The sequence below is a fragment of the Podarcis melisellensis genome (genome assembly GCF_964234715.1).
Source record: "Podarcis melisellensis genome assembly, chromosome: 5".
NCBI lineage: Eukaryota > Metazoa > Chordata > Lepidosauria > Squamata > Lacertidae > Podarcis > Podarcis melisellensis.
Genome location: NC_138537.1, coordinates 62,428,407 through 62,451,986, shown reverse-complemented (window position 1 = coordinate 62,451,986; position 23,580 = coordinate 62,428,407). Strand labels below are relative to the sequence as shown.

At 39.2% G+C, this 23,580-nt stretch overlaps 1 protein-coding gene across 8 annotated transcripts in view; it reads left to right on the top strand.

The window, feature by feature from the left end:
- CPEB3 (cytoplasmic polyadenylation element binding protein 3) overlaps positions 1-22,791 on the top strand; it is a 67,845-nt gene extending 45,054 nt beyond the window's left edge. For 5 of the 8 annotated variants that reach the window (XM_081911633.1, XM_081911634.1, XM_081911631.1 and 2 more), the window contains 7 exons: positions 247-270; positions 5,634-5,801; positions 5,905-5,994; positions 16,355-16,473; positions 19,344-19,458; positions 20,129-20,310; positions 22,416-22,791. In XM_081911633.1, the coding sequence (XP_081767759.1) occupies positions 247-270; positions 5,634-5,801; positions 5,905-5,994; positions 16,355-16,473; positions 19,344-19,458; positions 20,129-20,310; positions 22,416-22,643 (926 nt within the window). In that variant the 3' untranslated portion in view covers positions 22,644-22,791. The remainder of the gene's footprint in view (positions 1-246; positions 271-5,633; positions 5,802-5,904; positions 5,995-16,354; positions 16,474-19,343; positions 19,459-20,128; positions 20,311-22,415) is intronic. The other 3 variants (XM_081911632.1, XM_081911630.1, XM_081911636.1) reach the window with 1 other exon arrangement.
- Positions 22,792-23,580: the final 789 nt, after the last annotated feature.

Sequence of the window (23,580 nt, the reverse complement as noted above, 5' to 3'; positions counted from 1 at the left end):
TCTACATAAAAATCATTCAAGATAGGCATCTGGATAAATGTCTACATCCTCTAGACACCTACTACAGATTCTTTGCCATTGGGGAAACGTGTTGCCCAGACAGTGCTTCTCTCAGTCACTAACGCTAGGACTGTTTGAATTACTTAAACTACTTTCTACTTCAAAAGCCGAATTTTGCAGAAAACAATATATATAGTAATTACTGTTATGCCAATACCCACTATATTTTTCTGTATTTACATGCAGCCAGGAGCTATGGGCGGAGACGAGGTAAAAAAAATATTTTAAATTTTACTGAATATGGTGATGGGAACAGCAAATTGAGGCTATGTACAGCTGGTTATTTCTGTGGGGCAACAGGAGTGTCTTCCCCTTGCTGCCATAGTGGCACTGGTCCCAATACTGGATATATAGCTTTATAGTTATATGAACATAGTGGAGAAGTGTTTTTGAAAGGAGAGAGATTTTGTTTGTTTCTCTTAAAAAACACAGTGCTGTAGTGGTAGACAGTAGCTGCCGAACTGTCCAAAGTAAAATATTCATGAAATGTTGATATATTACTAATGGCAAAAAAAAGTTTAACTATTTTCAAAGATCTATGTGAACAGGTGTGGATCAACATCTATGATCTCACATGCTTTAACAAAAAAATGAAAAATTGAAGTGTTCAATTTTCTATTTTTTTAAAAAAATTCTGTTGCTTTTATGCATGTAAGATTATAAATGCTGATAAAAAATATCAAACATTTGCCTAGAAGAGGCACACCAGAGTATACATGTATTGTACCACTGTTTCTGCACATTTGGGAGCTTCTGGAGGTTTTTACTTTTCCCCAGGCACAGCTCTTAAAGCTGTGACCCATTTCAGTTTTCATCAGAGACTATGATAGACCATAATAATATGTGTATATACTGTGGGTAATTATTATTTTATCATGCCACCCCCAAGTCTGTAATGCTCTGTACAGCTTTCCTGTATCAGATTCTGTTTCTGCAATGCAATACAGATTTCTAATTGCTTATGGTTAATTTATCACAAATCATTGTTTTGCTGCCAATTTTTAAAGTTATTATTTAATACTTGAAACTGAACTTGAGTAATTTAACACATGCACATATTCTGCCTTGATGGTATATTTTATTACATTGTTGAAGGAGCAGCTTCAGTTTAAAGTTATGCTGAGTTGTTGTTTTTTAAAAAGACAAGGCTTCTCATTTTAAAACTGAAAGGTTGCTGCTGAAATTAGCATGTTAGTCTTGAAGTTTCCTAGGAGAGAGAGAGAGATAGGGGGGAGGGCAGGCTACTGTGGCCCTTTAAAGGAGAATGTTATTCTTACTGGTTTCTGTGGAATCCCACATACGGCTTCTGTGTTTGCATACAGCAAACTTCAGCACCTAGAGCAGGGGTCAGCAAACTTTTTTAGCAGGGGGCTGGTCCACTGTCCCTCAGACCTTGTGGGGGGCCGGACTATATTTTTGGGGAGGGGAATGAATGAATTCCTATGCCCCACAAATAACCCAGAGGTGCATTTTAAATAAAAGCACACATTCTACTTGTGTAAAAACACTCTGATTCTCAGACCGTCTGCGGGCCGGATTTAGAAGGCGATTGGGCCGGATCTGGCCCCCGGGCCTTAGTTTGCCTACCCATGACTTAGAGCATAGATAAATAACTTTGTGACCCTCCAAATGTTGTTGGAGTCCAACTCCCACCATCCCCAGCCAGCATGACCAATATGATCCCCAAAACCAAGGGCCGTCCTTGGGGTACATGATTAAGGGACCATAGGCTGTACTTTTGTGCTTGGATACTTCATGATGAAAAGAAAGTCACAAATGTTGATTTGCATAGGCCTGTTTGACAGCACAGATGCCCACTTCAAGAAATGTTGTTACAGGTATCAACCTCCCCGCTCCCTCCCAAAATATTGTCATGCTCTCTGTCTGTAACCAGTCTACTCAGTCACCATTTCCAGACTTGAATAATATGGCCAAACACTGTATCTGCCAATCATTCCAACGATGTACCACTGGCTGGCTGACCAGTGAGGGCCTACAGGATTTCATGCTTCTCAGATTTCCATATCAGCCAAGACATGGCTGCAATCCTAAACACTTAGTTGTAAGTAAGTTCCATTAAAATCATAAGTCCCGTTAAAATATTTCTTAGTAGACATGTATAGCAATGCACTGTTAATATACTAAGGGCTAGAGTCAAAAATATCTTAGTCTCATGTGCAACCTTCTATTTTAAAAGGCACAAATACTATCTGTCTTTGAAATATAAGCACTGAAGAAAACTATGTGGAGCAGGGAACACATTAGCAACTGGATCCCCCGCCCCCAGCTAAGCAGAGTTTGTTAGTTAATCAAAACTACTAGAAGGAATATTCTCATAGTTCATATTCTAACTTGAATAGGGAAGTTTTCTTATTTTTGTATCTGCCTCTTTTTTTTGACTCTTACTGCAGTGGATACCTGGCTTTTTCCATCATTTCTAGGCAGGGTTACATGATGGTGCTTGAGGCTGGAGGGGAATATTAGATCTGAGAGACCTCCCCTTTTCTACTTATATTTCGTTGCTATTGTTCTGCATGCATGTTACACTTTTCTGTCCTTTTCATTTCTGTCCTTAACTAAATATTGAATTGTTTCACTTTTAAAATTAGAGTTGTGAATGCAGGATAACTGTTCCCAACACCATTATCTAATTAAGAGGGAATGCAAGAACACACACATTTCAGTTCACCAAATGAGAAAGCCAAACAATCAACACATTATAGAGTCATTATCCTATTCTCTATTTTCTTTTACTGAATTTTAGAGAAAATAATAGAGAAATTTTGAGTCATCTTGCATGTCGAACTTCCGTTGTTATTTTACTCACATGTAAAATTCCATTTTGAAAAACTGTTTCCAGATCATGAAACTTTGGGAATTATATTTAAAATGATAATAAAACAGGTTTATTAAGAATGAAAAAAGTTTGTAGGTTGACATTTTCATGGAATAGATGTTGCAGTTGTCTTGCTTTGGGGATTGCTGATGCATCAGTGCCATGAATGCTCAGTGGCGTAGCGTGGGTTGTCAGCACCTGGGGCAAGGCAAGTAATTTGCACCCCCTAACCCGTGGATTTGCGCCCCCTAACCCTAACCCCCAGATGTTGCGCCCGGTGCGGCCGGCCCCCCCTGCACCCCCCACGTTACGCCACTGTGAATGCTTATTGGATAACAATGGGCACGCATGAAGCAAGATGCTTTCTATTTTGGCACCAAGTCTATGGAATAGCAAAATGTATTTAGAGTGTTTTTGGATGCTGCTACTTAGAAACATTTACAACTTTTGCCCTACTGGATTTTAAAGCAACTTAAATGATTTTTTCTTGCTTATAAAATTGTTTAGCTGGTATTTATTATTTTAAATGTCTTGATTAATTTTTGATAGAAATGGATACAAATACCTTAAATAAACAAAAATCTAGAAAGACCCACAGCGTTAAGACTATCTCTACAATTCTGAACTAGCGTAACATTTTAAAGTGAAAGCTGAGATGACCAGCATTCTTTCTAACAAGGTTTCTTGTCAAGATAAAATTTCACCAAGCAGCACTGACACATGAACAGGGACAGACTGAAGAAACTAATTATTGATGAAAATGTTTTCCAACATGGACTTGGATCCAAAGATAAGTTAATTTAACCTAAGGAAGTTTACAGAAGGAAAATGTTATGTTCCTTACAGCCACCTGAACCTCCCAAAAATCTTTTTCAGAGGTTTTGGCATGTGGTATTGGGGGCACTGCAGGAGGTGAGGAATTGAGTAGACCTCTGCCTGATTTGGGGCAGTCCTCTACTCCCTTAGCACACCCCATCCACACCCCTTCCTACATTGTTTAGGAAGGCCCTCTGATCCTCTGGAGCAGTGGCGTAGCATGGGTTGTCAGCACCCGGGGCAAGGCAAGTAATTTGTGCCCCCTAACCCTAACCCCCAGATGTTGCGCCCGGTGCGGCCGGCCCCCCTTGCACCCCCCACGCTACGCCACTGCTCTGGAGTGACTCTGGAGTGGGGCACAGATGGGTATTTGAGGAGAGGAGGGCAGGCATGCAAAACGTTCTTTCCATGCACTTAAGTTTTTGTCTTGCGATCCAACCCGTAGTTTTTGAGTGTATCCAAAATAGGAATTACAGTATGCTTGGATCTTGCAAGGGTGTTATGTTCTGCAGTGGTGTGTATACACAAAAACATGTATACCTGAACTGCTCCCATAGGACCATCCTTACCTTCCAAGCAAGGCAGAGAGCATCCCAGAGCCCAATAAGCAAGTCTGAAAACCAAGTTACAAAATGACCTTTTAAGCTCTCCACCTTGCATGCAATTAATTTGTGGGCTTTCAAACAGACGGCTTTCGACTGTGCAAAGTAAAAATCATGCAAGTTAATTGTGCGTAAGATGCGATCATACTATATTGGCTACTTACATTAATTAGGACTTGCTCTTGCTTCCACTTTAGTCTTTACATTTTAAGATGAAATTTTCTTATGCATCCAGCATTTCTTCAAAGCAAGCACCTTAGCACAGAGTGTTCCCCCATATGTTTAAAATTGTTCAGGTGTTTAATACAACTGGCCCTTTCAAAACTTTTTAGTTTCCTAAATTTGTAGTTAATTGCCCATTATAATTATTATGAACATTCCAGGTGACAGAATAAGAGATTAATCTGTGTTTGATTTTTATTACAATAATAATAATAATTTCCTAGGCAACTAAAAATTAGATGCTGGACAAAATACATTAACATTTACAAAATCCTACCTGCAGACCTACATTCTAATCAATGCTATAAAACATGAAAATGGCTACAGATAAATTTTGTTATCTACAAACAGAATGGGCTACTTTATCATTTTTTATCTCCTCTTTCCAAGCTAGCCAAAATTAATTTCTGAACTCACTTGACCACTGTGTGCATTGTGTGCATCTGGATGAATGAGTAAGGGGGTCCCAACATTACCCTCATCTGCACATGTTCAAACCGGTCATTGCTGGTAGCATGCTTGACATGTATTGATATCAGAAATGACACTTATTCACATGTATGGTTGGAGGATCAAGTACATATTTTAAAAATTGTGTGGTGGTTGGTTGGTTGGTATTTGTCTACGCCATCAACTCCAAGGCATGTGGTAAAGCCCCAGGAAAGGACAGAATCCCAACAGAAGTGCTGAAACAAACCTCAACTTGTCCCTCACGATGCATGGTGATCATATAATTATTATTCACAGCATCTGAACCCACCTATATTTGACACAGGTGTCTTACATCATCAATTTGACACTTGTAGACTCTCATCTAGAGTAACAGTGCATTGTTGGTCTGAGTACCACTGTTCATGTCATGCTGTAATATGTGGTAGAGGTAGGCAAGAGAAAATTTTTGTACTCATCTGCAGTATAGAATTCACTTACCTCTGGCTACAACAGTGATAGCCTAGCATAATAGGAGGGATTTTAAAACCGATTGGGGGGAAACATGAACTGAAACATTTTAAAACACTCTTAGTTTGTTCATTGAATATGTCTTTCCAGAAAAGTGTAATGTTCTGACTTCTAATATACTACAACATTTTTTGCAGGTCGTTCTTCACTCTTTCCTTTCGAAGATGGCTTCTTAGATGACAGTCATGGTGACCAGTCTTTATCATCGGGTCTTAGCTCTCCAACCCGCTGTCAAAATGGTGAAAGAGTGGAACGTTATTCTAGGAAGGTGTTTGTTGGAGGTCTGCCTCCTGACATTGATGAAGGTACTATGAAATAGTAATGTGCAGTGAGGGGAGGGGAAGGGAATTATTGTCATTTTCCTTTAAGTTCCCTTTCTAAAGGTCTTTACAACTTTTTTTTATATAGATGAAATCACTGCCAGCTTTCGTAGGTTTGGACCTCTTGTAGTAGACTGGCCTCATAAAGCTGAAAGCAAGTCCTATTTTCCACCTAAAGGTAATCGGGTTAATATAAGCCTTCTGGTGCATGGAAATGTTCCTTCTGTGTGTGAATGTTATTTTTAAGTATACGTTTTTAAGTGCTTGAAGTAGTTTTAAATTAAACTGCTTCTGATGGTAGAATATTGAATAAACACGAAAAGGATGTCCTTTTAACAGTATTTTTTTAGAAATGAATTTAGAATTTCAGCACATGAGGCTTTGTATGTGAATAGTTTCTTTCTTCTTCTCTTTCTCTAAAGACATATGTGGCTCTTGGCTTTTTCTTTTGGCTTTTCAATGTTCTTTAATATCTCTCTTGAGCATGTACACAGGGTCACGCTAACCATATGCTAGATGCAATATCATTGTGTTTGCTAGTATTTTAGGACATAAATTCATAACCATTTGCATGAGTGTTCAGCATTTGGATTGTTTAAAAGAGCTTAAAGTTGTTGCAATGCTAGTCCATACAAGACTTCATAGTCACAGGCATACTGTGTAGGACAGGAGTAGCCAGTGTGGTGCCTTCCAGATGTTGCTGGACTACATTTTCCATCACCCCTGATGATTAGCCTAGAAAAATGTATGCCACTTCAATAGGTCATATTTTGGGCTGTGAATGTACATTTCCTCTTCTCTAGCTGGGTTGAGCTGAGTTGAGCAATAGTAAGTGAAGCATCTCTAGCAATAATATTTTTGAGAGCATGCTGACTAATAAGATTCGTGATTCCTATTCAAACAATTGGGCAGATCACTGGAGGATCATCTACTTGATAATTGTTTATGTTAAAAAAAACTGTATTTTCCCAAAATGATTTTTAACTATAGCAAAAAATGACACAATGGATATGCAATATAAACATGTTGGTGAGAAAACCAAAATGAATCAGTTAACCTGCCAGTTTGATTGCAAAGTTTAAAGATGCCTTTCCCTCAAAAAACATTTGTAGAAGGCTATGATTTTATTTTTATTTTATCATACAGGCCTAGGGTAAAACCAGTTTCTGCTTCACCGGGTGACTTGTAATAGTGTGTGGGTTTCAGAGTTGCCTTTGAGCTCACATAAAGAATTGTAGTCCAGGAGAGACTACTTCCTGGGGGAATGGTGGGGTTTATTATTGCCTGTTTCCCTCCCTCTGTGGCATCTGTTTCACTATTCCACAGATTTCTGCATCCCTATAGGGAAGATTTTCAGAAGAGACGGTTGTCTGAAGGAGCAGGGGGAGAAGGAATTGGCAAAAATCACTTCCCTTCTTCCTCCAGCAGAAGCATCCCATGAGTACATAGGAACTATGGAGCCAAGCCAGCATGTTTCCTCTTGCTTTAGTTTTAAAAAATACCTATTGCTGAACTGCAAAAGGCCTTAATTGTTACTGTTGGAAGCAGTTTAAACTACCTTTGAGGAAGCTAAATCAGTGCTCTGTCATGCTTGTAAAAATCTTGTTGAGTAAGATCTATTTTAGCAGAAGACAAGGAAACAGTCTTTTCCTATTTTATCATGGTTCTAATGTGGGAAACAGCTTTCAAAGCCCCTGCCAGTTGCCCTGAATGTCTGTCTGAAAGTGCTAAAGAACACTCGGTCACAACTGTTCCAGATTATTTATAACTGACTTCTGAGCCGTCAAAGCTTTCAGCACAAACCCTGTAGCATGAATATATTAAACTCTGTTGGTCAGGTAAACTTGGGAACAGGTACTTAATTGACAACAGCAGTACCATTCCTTCTGTGTTCAAAAGGCTGGTGCCTTTGCAGGTATGTTCACATTCTTATGTCGACAGTCTTTGTTATCATGTTTCTAACTCCTCCTGAGCATTCTTCTCACCCATCACTGGTTGTCAGGATGCTTACAAAATAACCTTGCCAGTGTTTCCTGAGATCAACATCTATGCCAACTAGCTAAGAGTACTTTTTACTGTATCCTTTGCAGCATTTTGTTTTCTTGTGGCTTGTAAATATTTTAAGTTTATCTCAGGCTTATAACTGTAGTTGTGCAACACCATGGGTGTCATACCCCTTTTCTATAAGTGTATTTTGAATCTTCTAGGTAACCCACCAAATATTTGACCATCCAACCAGCATTGTCACATTCCAACTCTCTTAAGTGAAGGGGAGCTTTTGTGTTTTGATGACACAGAGACACTTGGCAAGTACTGCTCCTTTTATTGGCTGTAGCGCCATAGTGGTGAAAAGCTTCTTCATGTCACCCAGCAGCTTTTTGGGTTAAAGACTTGGAATCCTACCGAAGGTCTGCTTGCCATCTAAAGTTGTATGTTCCCATTCCTGTCTTAGTTTTGCAGTGGTCAACATTAGGGAATTCTTTGGTGGTATTTCTGGAATTTCCACCCACAAAGCCTATTATTCCCATTGCTTTGTCAGCCCCACACTTTTTATGTGATGAGTATGTACATCTTCAGTCAATTATGTCCCTGTAATTGTTGGGAAACTCCTCCGTCACTTCTTGGTAATGACGGTTCCAAGGCAGTTGTTGACAGAAGCCCTCCTGGCAGCCCCACTGGGGCAAGTCAGAATGGAATAGTTGACGTAGTGGCAAGGAATACCTGAGCTGCACTGGGAAGAGGATGTTTGTTGCTCCCAGGACAGCAACATTTCAACACCAGACATGAGATCAACTTAGCCAGGAAGTCTGCCGTGTACATCAGCAGAATCACCACTCCTCTTGGTTCCAAGTACTTGGAATTCACATCCAAGGTTGTTGAAGTTTTGCATGAGATGTCAGGTAAAGGAGAGAGAATCTATACAAAAGATTTGACAACTTTTCCCTTGGGTTAGTGGTCCTGTACTGAAAAGCACAACTCTACTCCTTTGGTGTCTTCAGATTTAGGTAATGCATATTGAATCAGCTGCTTTCTCTACTACCAAGTTGTGAAAAACTGCCAACAATGCATTCAGCAGCTACAAACAGCTCAAAGATTTGACTAAAAGAAATCTCATCTTGGCTAGTGTTAAAGAGGCACAGGGATTGAAAGGTGCCAAAGCTATGGAGCCCCTTCCGCCATTCTTTGTCTTTTTTTCCACCCTACTTTTTGACTAAGTTAATTTAAGTCACATTCCTGAATTAAATACTGGCCAACTCTCCTTGCAACAGTGTGAATCAAGAATCCCACTTCTCTTTGTTTGTTTTGAATACCTTGCCTTCCTCTCACTGAAGTAGCTTGATGATGATCCACCCTGCTTCCAAGTTGAATTTATTTTACCAGAGTTTTGTGTCTCGTATGAGTTCTGCTTTTCTTTTCCACATAACATCTGACCCAGCTAGACAATCAAAATCCCCAGATCTTCCCCCAATGCTCTCCAGTCATTCAAATTCTAAGCCTTACTTACCAGTCAAGTCGCATGTTGCCGAAATACAAAGTTTATTGATACTTCTCACAACCCTGTTCTTCTTTGTGATCTTTCAGGTACATTATTATTTTTCTACACAAACTCTTGGAAAAATCATCAGGCACTACTACCTACATAATGCCTTCGTTTTTACTCCATCCAATGCTTAGGAAGCAGTTGCATAGATGCTATACCTTCCTATTCTACTAATTTAACCAAAAGACCTCTAACTTGTTGTTGAGCACCGTTACTCTGAGATGTTTTACTCCTGAGCCAATTATGGTACTAGGAAATGATACCTTAGTCATCACTCAAATGTATATGAAATTACTGTTATTTAAACAATCACTACAAATCATTTAAGTATTCTTATGGTTTGTATCCTAAGCTAAGTGTGCTGCTTATTAAACAGTAATGCTGTGGATTAAATATTAAATCAAAAAGCTGTAATTGCAAAGGCCAACCATCTTCATACTATGTTAATAAATAGAGTCTTAGAGTGCTAAGAACATAAGTGTTTTCACACAGCTGACTTCTCGGAATTAAAGATGAGTCCCTATATTTGAACAAGAGATTGCTATTTCTGGTCTCTGAGACATTCAAAAAATGGCTTTCACATAGCATTTTACATTCTCCATATTCTGAGGCACTGCACTGTGTGATGTGGGTGTTAGTTCCATCCATGATTTTGCTTCTATGAGAAACTGAAGTAGCATTTGTTGTTTTGAAGATTCTTGGAGCGTATTGTATATTGCTAAGGATTACAGTACAGTATGTCCAGGGAAAATGGCAAAGTACCATATTTTTCTGTGTATAAGGCGCCCCCATATATAAGATGACCCCCTTTTTTTAATCCCAAAATTAAGAAATTGGGCCAGAGACCAAACTCAAACTTGGGCAACCCACACCAAAACTCAGACTCGAACCCTTGTGCATTCACCACCCATGTATAAGACACCCCCCAATTTTAGACTATTTTTTTAGCAAAAAAAATCATCATACACAGAAAAATATGGTTATAGAGTTAATAAAAGGTATAACTTAGTTGATGCGGTTGTTCAAATTAAAGTATTTAGTTGCAAACAATTGAGTAAAGTGAATTTTGTGGTTATGGAGATAATTCTGAATATTTTGTGCATAAGCTTCCTATTAAGTTATGAAATGCCTGTTCTATTACTTAAAATTTGTTTCTCACAATTACAGTGGTGCCCCGCAAGACGAACGCCTCGCAAGACGAAAAACCCGCTAGACGAAAGGGTTTTCCGTTTTGGAGGCGCTTCGCAAAACGAATTTCCCTATGGGGTTGCTTCGCAAGATGAAAAAAATCTTGCATCCCCCCCTGCGGGTTTTTTTCGCTTTTTTCGCCCTTTTCTTAAGCCGCTAAGCCGCTTATCAGCTGTTCCGCTGATAAGCCGCTTAACAGCTGATCGCTGGAAGCCGCTTGACAGCTGTAGCGCTAATCCGCTAAGCTGTCAATGGGCTTGCTTCGCAAGACGAAAAAACCGCTAGACAAAGAGAATCGCGGAACGAATTCTTTTCGTCTAGCGAGGCACCACTGTATTCCTAGAAGAGACTCTATAGAAGATACTGTAAAAATCCTAATAGTATTATTTAACATCTTATAGTGTGTTCAAAATGCTTTATATGCATTATTCTGTTGTAATCGTATATACAACAGTTATATAAGGTAAATATTGCAGATGGGGAGAAGTTTGATGAGAGAGGGTTGCTTACCTCAGGCCAGTTAGGAAGTTTGCAGCAGAAGCAAGATTTGAAGCAGGGGTGCCCTGATACAGAATTCAATCTCTTAGCCACTATGCTTCATCACATAAAAATACATTTGAAAATATAATTGGGGACATTAAATAGCAAGCACAGAAAACATCAAAAATGGTACCAGCCAATAAAAGTTACTTGCAAAAGTGCATGATAAAATAAGAGCTTGGTCAGGTATGTTTTAGTAAAGATTTGGATTGATCTGTTAGAAGAAAGCAGAGTCATGGAATAGGATAACCAAAGCTCTTTCCTAATGTTATCTTAAGAGGCATGGGCACAATAAATGTGATTGCTGCAGGGTTTTCCCACTGGCTAACCTGCAGCTGAACTCTTCAAATGCACATGCTGTGAAACATAATCCTCTTTACTGCTGTCGCCTTTCTCCCTGCTTCATGTGCCAGGTATGCAAGTGGCACTGTCTAAATAAAAATCATAAATAGATTGGATGACAAAAAGCTTCAGAGTTTTAATTTTTTGTTTAAAAAAATGCAGAATTGGTAAAATGAGTTTTGAAGAAGCCTGTATCCTTCAATTTGCATATTATATGATCTTTAAAACCACACAACTCAACTTCAGTTACATATGAAGTAGATGATTGTATTTGTCCCCTCAGCTTCATCCTGAATGTTCATGTATATCAATGTGTGTGTATGTGTGCATGCATAATATATAGGATGATAGCTCTATCTGTCATCTCTTTACACTTTTAGAATACAAAACTAAAACTTCATTTTACTATGTTAATGCTAAACTGGTTTCTGAAGTGGTTGTTTGTATTTCATTCACAGAAATAGAAATGTTATTTTCTTACCTGGAAGTTATTCCACCTATTGCTACCAAGTGCCAAATCTAAATCGTACTTTAGGTTTGTTTCTTGTCTTGTCTATGAAAGACTACATACTATCTTAAATGTAACACAGTTCATCCTTGCCTCATTGAAATCTTTCTTGTTGTTTGCTCATTCATTTGACTTTGACAAATACCATTTTAAAATTGAATATAGCACCTGAACTTTTTAGTATGTCCCTAGTCTACATTTTGTTGCAAACTGTTATGGACTGTACTAGCAGTTTAGTCTGATGCTTTAAAGTTGATGTGATTTTTTGAAAGAAGAGCTGCCTTATAAAGCTAAGGAGAAAAATGTAATCAAAACAGTAATATGAATATGTGTGCACTGATATTTCTACGTAAAAAGATGTAGTGGCCTGCCAAGAATAACCAAACCATAACAGTTGTTTGTAATGCTGGGTGCACTGATTTAAGCAGGTTTTTTCCCCTTAAAAATGTTTAGGGGTACTCTCATTTTCCTACTCATATTGAAATACTGCCCCTCAATGAGGCTGAACTTAGATTCACAAAATGTTTTGGGGTATGCGTACTCCTGCATCCCCCCAGAAAAAAGCACTGGATTTAAATCAAGGCAACTCAAATTAATGATTTAAATCAACAAGAAAAATGGCTAAGTTAAAGCACTGACTTAAAATAAGTTTTGTATTGAAACTTCACATTTCCCCCCAAATAATGATGCTAACCATGACCACTAAACAGTTAATTTAGAGTTGCAAAACCTTACTATAAATTGTGTCCTCCCTAAAAGAGGGCACACGTTGCGGTGAGACCTGGAGACTGACCACCTGTGTTGTGGGTGGGTAAGATTGGTCAGCCACAACACCCGATTGGTAGGTCCCTCAATGTTGGGTTCAATCTGGCCAATGAGGCGCAGTCTAAATGGATCAAGGGAACATATATACCCATGTACGTTACCCAGAGCTTCCTCTTTCGGCTCGTGCATTCGGAACACCCGCCCATCTCTCCCTACTTTTAGGGCATTTTGTGACTGACCTTGCTATGCCATCGTGTGTCATGTGTCGTTGGGACAGGGGCATGGCAGGAATTTCCCTGATTGGCTGTTGCCATTTGGGTTTCGCCTGCTGTGTAGCAAATCGTCACAACTTGTAAGGTTGTGGATAGGCACTGGTTCAGGTGATAGGGATGCGAGAACGGTCTCGCCATCCCTATGTGAAGGGTATTCCAGATAGAAAACCCCTCTGACAACTTCTCAGTCTCCTGGTGTAGTAAATGGCTTTTTCTGAGCATCAGAGGTTAATCCCCTCTGTAATTCTACAGCTTCTACAGCTCTGGATACCTACACACTCTATGGAGCAGCTGTCACAATAGCAGACCACTCCCTCTCTACCAGTTTATCTACCTTCCCTGATGAGCTGCATGACAGAGGCTACAGCTGCGTGGAAGCTCCCTCTCCTAATCCCTTTTCAATCCCCTCCTGAGAGACAGTGGTGCAGGAGAGGGTGGGGAAGCACCTAGTCCTTCACTTATCTGACCTGCCTTTTCCTCCTCTTGTTCCAACACATCCTGTGCTCCACCCTCCAGCTCTGAAAAGTCCCTTACTTCCAGCTCTTGCCTCCTGGCCTGTGCAGTACTGCACATGTCATTGACCACCTCTCCTGAGTCAGACTCCAGCCCTCCTTCCCCCAGTGCACACTTGTCAGCAATCCTGCCAGTCCTGGACAAGAAACTCTTTTACCCTGACCCCGGTTGTGTTGGGGGCAGCTCTTCAAAGCTCATTGAAAATGGATCAGTTGACACAAATTTCTTGCATGTTTTCAATGGAGTGTTAAGGCAAAATAGATTTTCTTTATCCCTAGCAATAATTATGCTCTCTCCGTGTTGATTCGTCCTTTTATAGATCAACTTTCATTCTTTACAGTGTGCTTCTGTATTTGTGATGCAGAGATGCTGCTGCTGCATAAATTAGTTTAAAGCTTTAATACGAAGATGTCCAATAGCAATAAGGAATAATGTCTTTTATGTGGCAGTTTTCCTGTGGCTTTGTGACAGGAGGGCACTACATAGGAATCAAGCTGTAAAACTATTTTTTTTACCTCATCTGAAATGTTTATGCACCATTTCCTTGGTTGAATGAGTCAGCTGGCACTGCAGTACATTGCCACTGCCTAAAGAAACTAGCTTCATAGCCTAATATGCAATATCACTCTTCTGCAGTAGCTAAAGTAAGATTAGTCTCTTCTATTTTGCAATTTCTTTAGCGCTAATGCCTTTGATGTTTTTGGAAAGCAAGTCACAGCACAGCAACGCTTTAAATGAAACTCTGCAGATTTTTTTTTTAAGTACCTCTGGGTTCGTATTCTTAAATCAGCTTCTTTGACTTTTCATTTCATCCTTGGATTTTGAAGTACAATTTTATTAGTGTTCAAAGCATACAATTATAAAGTTAAAAAAATATGCCTGACTCTAGAGCAATGACCATTTATGCTAATTGTAACTAATTAAAAAAAAAAGTTGCCTACATTTCTTTATGGCTGTATTCAAGTAAGTTATATTCGGAGTAGACCAATTGAAAAATGTGGACTAACTTAGATGCACTGATTTCTGTGGGTTTACTCTGGGTATGGCTTGGATAAAATACTAAATGTTTTTCTCATGTTTTTCATAAAGAGGGGCCTATATGTCATCTCAATAAATATCATTTTACAGCAGTGGAATTGGGAGTAACCCACTGCAGTGACATTATAAAGCTTGAAAAACAGTTTTAACACACTTTGCAAAGTGTCAAATGTCTGCAATTTAAATGTATTTTTGCTGAATAGCTATGGTCATAGAGTTTAAATGTGTTCTCCCCATTCTGATCAAATGCAGTAGCTGTCTTGAATAGGAAATTCTATGTAAAACATTTCTGAACAGTGCCTGTGCACAGACCAAATTTATATCTATAAGCGATATGTTCTATTGCTGATAAGCTGTTAACAGTTTAGAAAGATTTCCTGAATTTGCAAATTCAATTTACCATTTCCCAGTAGAAAAACACCTTATTTTTTATTTATCTTTATCTGTTTGAGTCAATTCAAATATTAATATTTAGCCATGGATCCAAGATATCTCATAGGTACACTTAAAAGAAGGTCTTTTCAGATGTTCGCTTAGCATAGAATTATTGTTTATATATGGAGAGTGGTCTGTCTTTTAGCCTGATCCTCTACCTATGAAGTGGTATGAACTGTTCTATTTCATCGTTTGCATAGGATCATATCTAATGGTGAGATACAAATGGAGGAAAACCAGCAAGTGTCTTGCTGTCTTCTGTCACTCTTAATACTTACTGCAGGGGGTATGGGTGCTAAAATGCTGAATCAGCTGCATATACAAGTGCTTTGGCGCACACAACTTAAGAGTTACTGTACTTTAACACCAAGCCAGCCCTTCTTGCTACTGACTTTTCTGCTGTTGCAGAGGAGGTAAAGTGGTGAGGCGCAACAGTTCAACACCCTGCACGCGCACACTCTACATCTATACAGTGGTACCTCGGGTTACATACACTTCAGGTTACATATACTTCAGGTTACAGACTCCGCTACCCCAGAAATAGTGCTTCAGGTTAAGAACTTTGTTTCAGGATGAGAACAGAAATCGTGCTCCGGCAGCACGGCAGCAGCAAGAGGCCCCATGAGCTAAAGTGGTGCTTCAGGTTAAGAACAGTTTCAGGTTAAGTACGGACCTCCGGAACGAATTAAGTACTTAACCCGAGGTACCACTGTACTGTATTTATGCTAGTCCATTGTGATGCTGGTGACAACCTGTGCATGCTCCAGGGTGAGGGAAGCCTTGGAGACTCGCAGATGGTGGGGAGAGTAAACGAGTGGAGGGCAGAGTGGGCAAGTAAGCTGGTTGTGCTGCAGTGAGTGGGTTGAGCGGGAGGAGAGGTGCAGTAGCATGGGCGAGTGCGTGGGGCCTGTGGCAGTTGAGCAAGAGGGGTGGTGGAAGGGTGATGGCCAGTAAAATGAGCAGGGGCATCTGCTGTGTGTGTGTGTGTGTGTGTGTGTGTGTGTGTGCGCGCGCACACACACACACACACACACACACCATTTCTTTCTACAGTTATCAGGCCCACTTTACTTATGCCCCAACATAACATTTCTGCTTGTGAATTTATGCAAGTACAGCAATCATTAAACCCCATCCTAAGCCTTCATGCAAATAATGCCTGAGGAGGTCGGGTGTAAACAAAACAATTGATCCTGTTCTGGTCTGGAATGTTTGTATATGCCTTGTTTCCACAACAACATTGTGCCTTGAATCAACTGTGTCCACGATACTGTACATCTGTCATACAGAATCCATGCCATGTTTTAATTTTAATATTTGTGTATCTAAATGTATTGCTTCCCCACGATTTATATTTTCTGACTATTCCTGTTTTGTAATTTTGTTCTCTTCCAAGGTTACGCCTTTCTGCTATTCCAGGAAGAAAGCTCTGTGCAAGCTCTAATAGATGCCTGTCTGGAAGAGGATGGGAAACTTTATCTATGTGTATCAAGTCCCACTATCAAGGACAAACCAGTAAGTAAATCAACATGCTACCTTTTTAAAATATATATATATAGCTGAAAGTCAACTACTGTTGTGCAAAAATGGCTGTCTCTGTCCTGTTATTTTGACTGCTATACTGGCATATTGCTTTAGCATATATTGACCATGTTAAACTTCAGTAAATGTCAGAACAATTTAGCATTCAAAAGTCTTTCCTTTGAGATTGTATAATAGATTAATGCCCTGGTCCAACAAACTGATCCATGTACGAGAGCTCTAGTGAGCACACAAAGCAGCTTTATCACACGTGTTAATGTACTCTTTATGTGCATCCCTTTCCATGTGCTGGTTAGCTCCTTTCATTTGAAATGTAGATACTCCAATGTAAACGAAATTATGTGCAAGAGTATATGGCTCTTTTGACTGGGTTGTGAGTCAGTTTGTGTATGGGATGTTTCAGCTTGCAAATAACGATTAACCTTATTTTGCTTAAGTTCTATTGCTGCAGACATAACAGTACTAAATTCTGTATAGTTGAAGGCAGTCTAGCTGTACTGCATTGAAGTAAAATATCACGAGTGAATGATATGTCGTGGCGTAAGGCAGTGTATAGGTAAAACACACGATCTGATTTTTCTTCTTAATAGCCTCATTCAGTCTTAATATATAGTCTAACATTAGTGAACAGGCTTTTGGTTTGTGTCTGCTCCTGCTGCCACCCCCATAAGTATGACCACAGTGAGAATTTTGCTTCCATTTTTAAAAAGCCATGGTTATTTGTATTTGAACCTGGACAAACTGACTTGTCTTGTTTGCCTAAACCATAGTTCAATTAAAACTACTTATGATCTTGATTTGTTTCGCAAAATTATAGTTCAGTTTCAGGTTTGGACCTAATGATGAACCATGGTTAATTGAAAAAAGAAGTGAAAGGTGCACATAAGCCTGAGTTTCATTTGTATAATGCAAAATTGTGTCTGAACCAGATCGATGTTAATTATCTAGTATGCAAATTGGGAATTATTCCAAAATTCTCTCAGGTGTATTTGCCACTATTCATGAACTGATGTGGAGCAGCCCCATCACTGTGGCTAAATGGGAGAAGTAAAATACAAACTAAGGATCAATGTTTGATTCTGAGGAGAAACTAACTTGCCCTATTTCCCTCCTTTTAAAATGGGGTAAGGATTGTATGAGTAGAAGGTCTTCAGGGGAACTTGGCTTTGGCATGAATGAAGATGTGGTGATGAGGGTGCTCTCAGCAGAGAATTTTAAAACAAAACAAACCGGTATTAGAATATTTTAAAATTCTGACTCGATAAAAAATGCATAGATGTGACAAATTCAGATATTATAAACACCTTCTCCAAGTTCACATGGCTTTGTAAGGCTTATGAAAATGACTTTTTTGTTGATTGCTTGGTTCAAAACAATTCAAAGACTTTGTCCCAAATTCAGCCATCTGGCTTCTTAAATGGACAGTGTAAATGCTTTCGGTTTGGGCAATCCTCTTAGCCTAAGCAAAGGAATTAAGTTCTCTACCAACCACCTTTTCTTCAGTTTTCAGAATGTATGAAATGCTTATTAAATGAATCTTGGCCTGTATTCTACTGTGTAATTCTGTATTAAAAGAAGCAAATAGGAGGAAATGCTGTAGATTTATGTGAAAAAATATTGCTCAACCTTATTTCTAGAGACAGTAAATAAAATAGCAAATTACCATAATTAATATTAAATTCAGACACTGTAAAGGTAAAGGTAAAGGTACCCCTGCCCGTACGGGCCAGTCTTGCCAGACTCTGGGGTTGTGCGCCCATCTCACTTAAGAGGCCAGGGGCCAGCGCTGTCCGGAGACACTTCCGGGTCACGTGGCCAGCGTGACAAAGCTGCATCTGGCGAGCCAGAGCTGCACACGGAAACGCCGTTTACCTTCCCGCTGGTAAGCGGTCCCTATTTATCTACTTGCACCCGGAGGTGCTTTCGAACTGCTAGGTTGGCAGGCGCTGGGACCGAGCAGCGGGAGCGCACCCCGCCGCAGGGATTCGAACCGCCAACCTTTCGATCGGCAAGTCCTAGGCGCTGAGGCTTTAACCCACAGCGCCACCTGCGCATTTAACTGAATTTATACTCATTATGGAAGAAATAGAACTGAGACTTTTTGCATGAAATGGTTTCCTTTATTAGGTTTATAAGAGATATGAGTGAGCAGACTAGATTTTTATATATGAAGCAAATATCTTCTTAGGCAACATTGTTAAAATAACATGTACATATCTTGTTCTTATATTTTATTTCTGCAAGAAGCTCTGTATGTGCTGCTCACCAGTTTACTAATCCCTAACCATGTTCCATTCAGTGATGAAAACCCTGATTTTAAGTTTACACAACGCTTTTTGCTGGCAAATCAAATTAGCATGATTTGCTACTCCTGGATGGAACCCAAGAGTTGACTGGATACCATGTGTTTTATTTTATTTTTGGTCAGTTTAGCTGTAACATGTAAGACAACCAGTGTTTGGGAATATCTGAACATATTTGAAATCTGGATGATGTATTTGGGAATCCTAATGAATGTTTACTTACCTGCAAAATTAACAGGCCAGTTTGGTAGACAAAGGTGGTAGTGAGCACCAAGGAGATACAGCATTGGTTAGGGGCAAGCCTGCTGCCTGCATTCTTTTGCATAGCTGCACAAGTTGATGCTTTTATGATGGTGCTTCAGTGCAGCATATCTATTCTGATAAATTCTAGTACATCCCATCTTCATTGGTTTGTATTTATATGGAATTAACTTTGGTTATACTGCTATTAGAAATGGGAAAGGATTAAAAGTTGTCCCTTGACTTCTGTTGCTTTCAAAATAGAAATTTTAAATGAAGCTAATCTTTTGGCTTTTTCAGGTGCAAATTCGACCTTGGAACTTAAGTGACAGTGACTTTGTAATGGATGGCTCTCAACCTTTAGACCCCAGAAAAACTATTTTTGTTGGAGGAGTCCCACGACCCCTCAGAGCTGGTGAGTGAATATGTTTAATGGTTACCAAAACCATGACCAACGAAACGGAATATGCAGTAATAGTCTCTAGAGCTTTTCATTATATTTCAAATTGGCAAGGACTTCGATGTGGTTTTCCCCCCCTTAAGCAGCAAGATTAAGGAACAAACTACATATTATACAGTATTATGTCAGTCTAAAGAACTATCTTCATTAGATGTTTCTTGAAAAACCACTTGCGTTGAGATACAGACTGCTCTGCATTTTAAACAGTGAAATATAAAACAATTCATTTAAAAGCGTAATCAGTTGACTGTCATAGATAGGTAACTGATAAGAACTTGTTTACATTTCTGGTATTCTGTTTGTCTTGGTTTATAAAGTTTTTTTTCTGTTGCATTTGGCTTTGTTTGCTTTTTCAGGATTTTTGTCTTTTATACGGTCAATCATTTTCATTTCCTGTTTTAGATTACTTGGGGCTATAACTATCAAGAATTTTGGTTTTTTATATATGTAGACTAGTCACAAATTTGTGGGAGGCATTGGAAAACAGGAGTGCCTGGCATGCTCTGGTCCATGGGGTCACCAAGAGTCGGACACGACTAAACAACTAAACAACAAGAAGTCACAAATTAGCTACTGGAAGTTGAATGAATGTATAGGTCTTTTATAGTGTAATATTCTTTTACAGTTGAACTAGCAATGATTATGGATCGTTTGTATGGAGGAGTCTGCTATGCTGGCATTGATACGGACCCAGAGCTGAAATACCCAAAAGGTGCTGGTAGAGTGGCTTTCTCCAATCAGCAGAGCTATATTGCTGCTATAAGTGCTCGCTTTGTCCAGCTCCAACACAATGACATTGATAAACGGGTAAGCAAAATGCCATATGACGGATTGACATGGCTGACAAATTGTGCAGGCATTTTAAGTGGGCTCAAATCATTTGCCCATCTTATCCACCACTGTCTCCTCCGACTAAAATTTGCTCTCAAGGATCTTGGGCTGTGGCCTTTTCAAGTCCTACTTGAGGAGATCTTTTAACTGGAGATACCAAGGAACCTTCTTCATGTAATGCATGACCTCCACAGCAGTGCCACGAGCCCTCCCATGAGTTTGTGATTGATCACTTGAAGTCTGCTTTAATGGCCAAAATTCAGTGTTTGCTAGATTTTAAAATGTAAATTCTTTCCAATCTCAAATGAGTTTCAATAACAGTGTGCAAAATCAATATTGTCTTCATAAGTGAAGACATAGTACAATTTCCTTGTTACTTTTTTCTGTAATATACTTTTGGATATAACACTTGGGCTGGAAAATACACCAGACAGTGTAGTTGGCCAAAAGTACTGTGGTTAAATGTGGGAAGGTGGAAGAATAGCAGATATTCAAAAATATGTGAGGTCAAAGCAACAATATCCTTTCCTTTGAAATTGATTTCCTTCATAGTCTTAATTCATCCCACAGCTAAAACTGCTGCTGTTGGTATGATTTTAACAAAAAAATGTTGTGAAAATGACACACGTATTTTTGTACAGGCTTGACCTTATTTACATAGAAATGTATTTTTTAAGAAATAAAATAGGGAATGTGAAAAAAATCCAAAGATTATATATTTTTAAAGCTCTGATTGAATATCCAAATAGCGCTGCCACCCAACCCAAGGAGAGAGCAAACTCTCTAGACTTTACTTAGGGGAAAAAACCCCACATAGATTTTAATGAGAAGTATGTAAGCATGTTCCATTGAAACCAGTGAGATATAAGTATGCTTAACTTTGGCTGACTCATATCCTTACAGATTTATAATTTTTAAGCATGATAAATCTGATAGGGCTTAATCTATAAAGCCATTAATTCTTGCATGACTGGAACCATCAGTGTTAATCCTGAGTCATGCTGTCGCTTTGGCTCAAATGCTGAGCTCAGAATATAATTACCTTGACACTGAATCATTATAGACTTATTTTGGCAATAGCATCTAATGTTATGAAAAGAAAAATGGGACAGTACAAGAAAGACAAGGCTTTTCTATTCTGATCACTTTTTCCAGTGATCATGACAAGTTAATGTTTTAATGTGGTTGTTTTATTGGGCTTGAAGCTCTATGTTTAGGTCAGTAGCACTGTCTAGTACTTTAAACTTGATCTTAATATAAAGGAGATCCTAAACATTTGCTATTGTAATAGGAGTGGGGTGCTATGAATACGTCAAAAGGATTTAAAAGAGCAGATTTTGAAAACATTAGACTTTTATGCTGATGTAGGAAGGCTCATTCATGGGTTACGTAATGATGCAAATGGAAGTTCCAGCAAATGCTTTGAAGCATAGCAGATTCCTTAGGTCATTGATGACTGACATTGTCAGTGACTTCTATTTCCTTCCGCCTCCCGCAGTCTTCCCCCCCAAACTTCTCTCATGTTCGGTGCAGTTCTGCAAACACTGTGGGAGAGCTTTGGCCAGGAAATAACGAGGGTTAGTTTTTGTAAGGTTTCTGGGTAGACTTGTTCTGTCTAAAATTGGAACTGAGAATTTTGATACTATTAACCTGGAAGGTTAATTTAATAGTAATGAAACGAGGACACATTCTTGCTGCTCTTGCCCGAGGCTTGTCTTGCAATATGGGTGTCCATGTGGAGGTGGCAATTGTCTCCCCTCTAGTCCTGATTCCCATCTTTAAGTTTACTTTGCTCCACCCCAGAAAGACTCCTGTGGACACCCATGATGATAATATACAATTGTGGGAGCTCTGACAGATCCCTTTCTAAACGCATGCACTTCTGTGATGTGACAAACTGTACCAGCCAGAAGCACCACATTGTCTCCGATACTGAAAAGCTAAGTAGAGTGTGTTGTTACTGGCTATTCTGGCAAATTTATACACTATACAGGTTTGCCCTGTGTTCAGATGAATGAGATGAATTCACAGAGCCTTCTTTCTATTTTGAGTTATTTTGTGTTTCTCCTCCCCTTCTGTAGGTGGAAGTGAAGCCATATGTGCTTGATGATCAGATGTGTGATGAATGCCAGGGCACTCGCTGTGGTGGAAAATTTGCTCCATTTTTCTGTGCCAATGTTACCTGCTTGCAGTATTACTGCGAATACTGTTGGGCCAGCATTCACTCTCGTGCTGGGCGAGAGTTCCACAAACCACTCGTGAAGGAAGGGGGGGATCGGCCACGCCACGTTCCGTTCCGTTGGAGCTGAAGTCTGGGCCTAAATCCAGCAGCAAAGAAGTACTGGAACTGAAGAAATTGAAGGGAGAAGAGAGTGCTGCCTCAGGGCTTTAGTGTTCTGGAAATCTGTGCATTCATCCTTTACTTTAATGAAGAGATGGGTCTTTTTATTACGATTACTATAATTATGATGATGATTATGATTATTTACAGTCACATTACTGAACTCTGTGTCCAGTATAATACAAGCCTAGCAGAGTGTAACTATACTGATTTTGCACTTTGATTCACACAAACATCTGCTTGGTACCTTAATTTCTTACACGAGACTTGTCATGTCTGACAATAAGTAGACTGCCATTCTCATCAGCCTTTACTGAGTTGGTGTGTATGTGAGAAGACTTTTAAAATTATAATTTTATTTTAAAACTGGAGCATGCACTTATTTTCAGAAACTTATAGACTTGCCCCTAGCAGATGACTTACCAAAGGTAACACTCACAAGTAGGTAGGTGGCAGATGTAGCAAAAACTTAAAATGGATATTCAGCAATCATTAGTTTGGGTCATTTAGAATAGGAATAACCCTGAAACGCCTTTAGTTGCTCTCCATTTTTACTGGTAAGGTTGATACCTCATAAGCTGGATCACATTTTCTCCACCCCCACCCCTTTTTGTTTTGCTGAGGGTTTCCTATTTGGTTAGGTCTTTTAGTGTTATGTAAATGTATGCTGCAATAGCTTTTGCTGCTATTAAGATGGTATTACTAATACCACAATACTCTATTCAAGCTAGGGTATCTATCAGTTTAAAAGATGATTATATGATTTAAAACCGTGATGGCTGCTGAAAGGAGATCTGTATAGCTTCCAAGGAAGGTCAATAGTTTTGACTGCATGTTTACTTAAATCAGGTTGCTGCATGCAATAAATTTTTTTTATATATGTCTCATATGAAAAGCTGCCCACA